Source organism: Theropithecus gelada, chromosome 19 (genome assembly GCF_003255815.1).
Source record: "Theropithecus gelada isolate Dixy chromosome 19, Tgel_1.0, whole genome shotgun sequence".
Lineage (NCBI taxonomy): Eukaryota > Metazoa > Chordata > Mammalia > Primates > Cercopithecidae > Theropithecus > Theropithecus gelada.
Window position 1 is genome coordinate 22,167,348 of NC_037687.1, and position 3,993 is coordinate 22,171,340.

The following is a 3,993-nucleotide window of genomic DNA, read 5'->3' on the forward strand; positions in this document are numbered from 1 at the left end:
GGAGAAAGAGCTGGAATTGAGAACTCAAGGAATGCGTGGAGGTGATCGGGTTCCACCCTACCCGGAAAGAAACAGAGGCTGGAGACATGAGACTGTGTTGCTATTTCCTGCCATCATCCCTTAGGCCCTGTTGAGGCCCTACCACAAGCCTGGCCCTGCAGCCCAGTGGCTAGGAGAAATTAGACACAAAATAATAATAACAGCGATGATCTTTGAGCACCTATAATGCCAGGCTCCATGGTAAGAGCTTTCTTTGTTTTTGTTTTGTTTTGTTTTGTTTTGAGACAGAGTCTTTTTGTCACCCAGGCTGAAGTGCAATGGTGTGATCGTGGCTCACTGTAGCCTTCACCTCCCGGGTTCAAGCGATTCTCCTGCCTCAGTCTCCCGAGTAGCTGGGATTACAGGCGCGTGTCACTATGTCTGGCTAATTTTTGTATTTTTAGTAGAGACAGGGTTTCACCGTGTTGGCCAGGTTGGTCTCAAACTTCTGGCCTCATATGATCCGCCCACCTCGGCCTCCCAAAGTGTTGGGATTACAGGCATGAGCCACTGTGCCTTTCTTTGTATTTGTTCAAGTAATATCCTGAAATATGTACTATGTCTCGCACTTTATAGAGGAGGAAACTGAGGCCAGCAAATGAGGCTGTCATGGGAGGTGGAGACAGGATTTGAACCTGCTTCAGTGCAGGAGGCTCAAGAGCCTCTGTCTTCTCTCAGGGCACGGTGTGGGAGGGTGGGAAGGAGGGAGGCCCACAGAGGCATGACCTCTGATTGCCACTGTCACCTGGGCCCGGCTCTTTGAAGTCTCTGCCAAGTGGGGAGGTGGCCGGAGGAGGGCCCTGCTCTGTGCAGCCTCCCCTCCCCCGGCCCACAGAGTTGAGCACAGAGGGACAGAGGCACGGAACCCCCAGAAATGTCCCTCCTCAGAAACAGGCTCCAGGACCTGCCTGCCCTGTGCCTCTGTGTGCTGGTCCTGGCCTGCATTGGGGGTGAGAAGAAGAGGGTGGAGGGATGTGGGGCCCACACCTGGTGGGTGTGAGTGTGGCTGTGTGTCCTGTGGCTCTGTAGCCACGTGAGACGTGAGTACGGAGCGTGTGTGTGTCGGGGAGTGTGTGTGTCAGTAGTTGAGAGTAAAGTATGAATATAACATTGGTACAAACTGGGATCATCTGTGCATGTGTGTGTGTGCGTGCGTGGAACTGGGAGTACACAGTCGTGGTAAAAGTGCATGTCTGTGTGCATGTATGTATTTGTGTGCACCTGTCTCTCTGTGGGGTACATGTGTGCAAAATATTTGAGTGTGTGGACACATGTGAGGGGGTCTGTGAGTGTGTGCTGGTGTGTACGTCTGTGTTTTGCATATGCATTTAATTTTTTTTTTTTTGAGACGAAGTCTCTGTCACCCAGTGCGTGACAGTGCAGTGGTGCGATCTCGGCTCACTGCATCACCTACCTCCCCAGTTCAAGCGATTCTCCTGCCTCAGCCTTCAGAGTATTTGGGACTACAGACGCACGCCACCACGCCTGCCTAATTTTTTATATTTTTGGTAGAGACAGGGTTTTGCCATGTTGCCCAGGCTGGTCTTGAACTCCTGACTTCAGGTGATCCGCCCACCTTGGCCTCCCAAAGTGCTGGGATTACAGGCATGAGCCACCATGCCCGGCGATGTACTTTATTTTAAAATGGGATCATATTCTAGATCAGTGTCATCCAGTAGAAATTTAAATTTTTTTTTTTTTTTTTTTGAGACAGAGTCTCACTGTGTCTCCCAGGCTGGAGTGCAGTGGCGTGATCTCGGCTCACTGCAAGCTCCGCCTCCTGGGTTCACGCCATTCTCCCGCCTCAGCCTCCCAAGTAGCTGGGACTACAGGCGCCCGCCACCGTGCCCGGCTAATTTTTTGTATTTTTAGTAGAGACGGGGTTTCACCATGTTAGCCAGGATAGTCTCGATCTCCTGACCTCGTGATCCACCCGCCTCGGCCTCCCAAAGTGCTGGGATTACAGGCTTGAGCCACCGCGCCCGGCCGAAATTTAAATTTTTAACACAGGGCCGGGCACATTGGCTCATGCCTGTAATCCCAGCACTTTGGGAGGCCGAGGCGGGCAGATCATAAGGTCAGGAGATTGAGACCATCCTGGCTAACGGACGGGTAAAAACCTGTCTCTACTAAAAATACAAAAAATTAGCCACACATAGTGGCACACACCTGTAGTCCTAGCTACTTGGGAGGCTGAGGCCAGAGAATCACTTGAACCCGGGAGGCGGAGCTTGCAGTGAGCCAAGATCGCGCCACTGCACTCCAGCCTGGGCGACAGAGCAAGACTCAGTCTCAAAAAAAAAAAAGAAATTAACACGTATATAGCACCTACAATGTGCAAGGCACCATTCTATGTGCATCGTATGTATTAACTCTTAATTCTCACAATAACCCTGTGGTAGGTACTATTATCCCATTCTACAGAAGGGGAAACTGAGTCATGGGGAGAGAGGATAAGTCACTGGCCAAGGCACACAGCCGGCCACATGTGGCCCCTGCGTGATGGTTGGTCTCTGTAGGCGAGGCTTTGTCCAGACGCGTGGGTAGAAGGTCTGGCCTGGAAAGAGGAACTGACAGCAAGGCTGAGCCAATGTCTGCCCCTGGGGGCAGAAAGTCACCTCCTGCTTTCCCTCCACTGTCCATAGAGGTAGCTTAGACAGGGTGGGGGTCACAGGAGAACTAAGGGGGAAAGGGGTAGTTCCTGGGCAGCAAAATCAGGTGGTGAAGGGAGGCATCAGAGGATGGCAATTAGAGAGGCCATTAGAGGGAAACCATAGGCAGACAGGGTGACAGGAGAGACTACTGACACAAGGTGAAGAGATGGCCCGGCCGGACGGGGTGGCTCACATCTGTAATCCCAGCATTTTGGGAGGCTGAGGTGGGTGGATCACTTGAGGTCAGGAGTTTAAGGCCCCAACATGGCGAAAACCCATCTCTACTTAAAATACAAAAATTAGCCGGGCATGGTGGCACATGCCTGTAATCCTAGCTACTCAGGAGGCTGAGGCAGGAAAATTGCTTGAATCCAGGAGGTGGAGGTTGTAATGAGACAAGATCATGCCACTGCACTCCACCCTGGACAACAGAGCAAGAGACTGACTCTGTCTCAAAAAAAAAAAAAAAAAAAAAAAAAAAAGGGGAGAGAGAGAGATGACTGATGGTTGAAGGAGGGGTAAGCGGTCAGGGGACATATACGGGTAAAGGCAGGAGGCAAGAGGACTGGCAGGGGGCTGCCCCTGGGCCACCAGGAGTGACACAGGATGAGCATGGCGGGAAAGGGAGAAGGGGGGATTGTAGGGTCCCAGCCCGCCCAAGTTGCCCTCTGGTTCCACCTAGCATGCCAGTCAGAAGCCTATGAAGGAACCCCCAGCCCCCCACCAAAGCTAAAGATGAGTCACTGGAGCCTGGTGACGGGCAGGATGAAGGAGCTGCTGGAGCCAGTGTTGAACAGGACCAGAGACAGGTGGCAGTGGTTCTGGTGAGTGTGTGCTGGACTGGGTGGCAGGAGAGGACTCCTGGGTCTGAGGGAGGAGGGGCTGGGGCCCTGTATCTCTGGGTCTGAGGGAGGAGGGGCTGGGGGCCTGGGCTCCTGGGTCTGAGGGAGGAGATGGGGGCCTGGGCTCCTGGGTCTGAGGGAGGAGGGACTGAGGCCCCGTATCTCTGGGTCTGAGGGAGGAAGGCTGGGGACCTGGACTCCTGGGTCTGAGGGAGGAGGGGCTGGGGGCCTGGGCTCCTGGGTCTGAAGGAGGAGGGGCTGGGGGCCTGGACTCCTGGGCCTGAGGGAGAAGGAGGGGCTGGGGGCCTGGACTCCTGGGCCTGAGGGAGAAGGAGGGGCTGGGGGCCTGGACTCCTGGGCCTGAGGGAGGAGGGGCTGGGGCCTGGACTCCTGGGTCTGAGGGAGAAGGAGGGGCTGGGGCCTGGACTCCTGGGGCTGAGGGAGAAGGAGGAACTGGG

General features: G+C 54.4%; 1 protein-coding gene across 1 annotated transcript in view; it reads left to right on the forward strand.

Moving 5' to 3' along the window:
* Window positions 1–873: 873 nt before the first annotated feature.
* APOC4 (apolipoprotein C4) overlaps window positions 874–3,993 on the forward strand; it is a 3,921-nt gene continuing 801 nt past the window's right edge. The window contains exons 1-2 of the mRNA XM_025367206.1: window positions 874–989; window positions 3,376–3,517. Of these exons, the coding sequence (XP_025222991.1) occupies window positions 914–989; window positions 3,376–3,517 (218 nt within the window). The 5' untranslated portion in view covers window positions 874–913. The remainder of the gene's footprint in view (window positions 990–3,375; window positions 3,518–3,993) is intronic.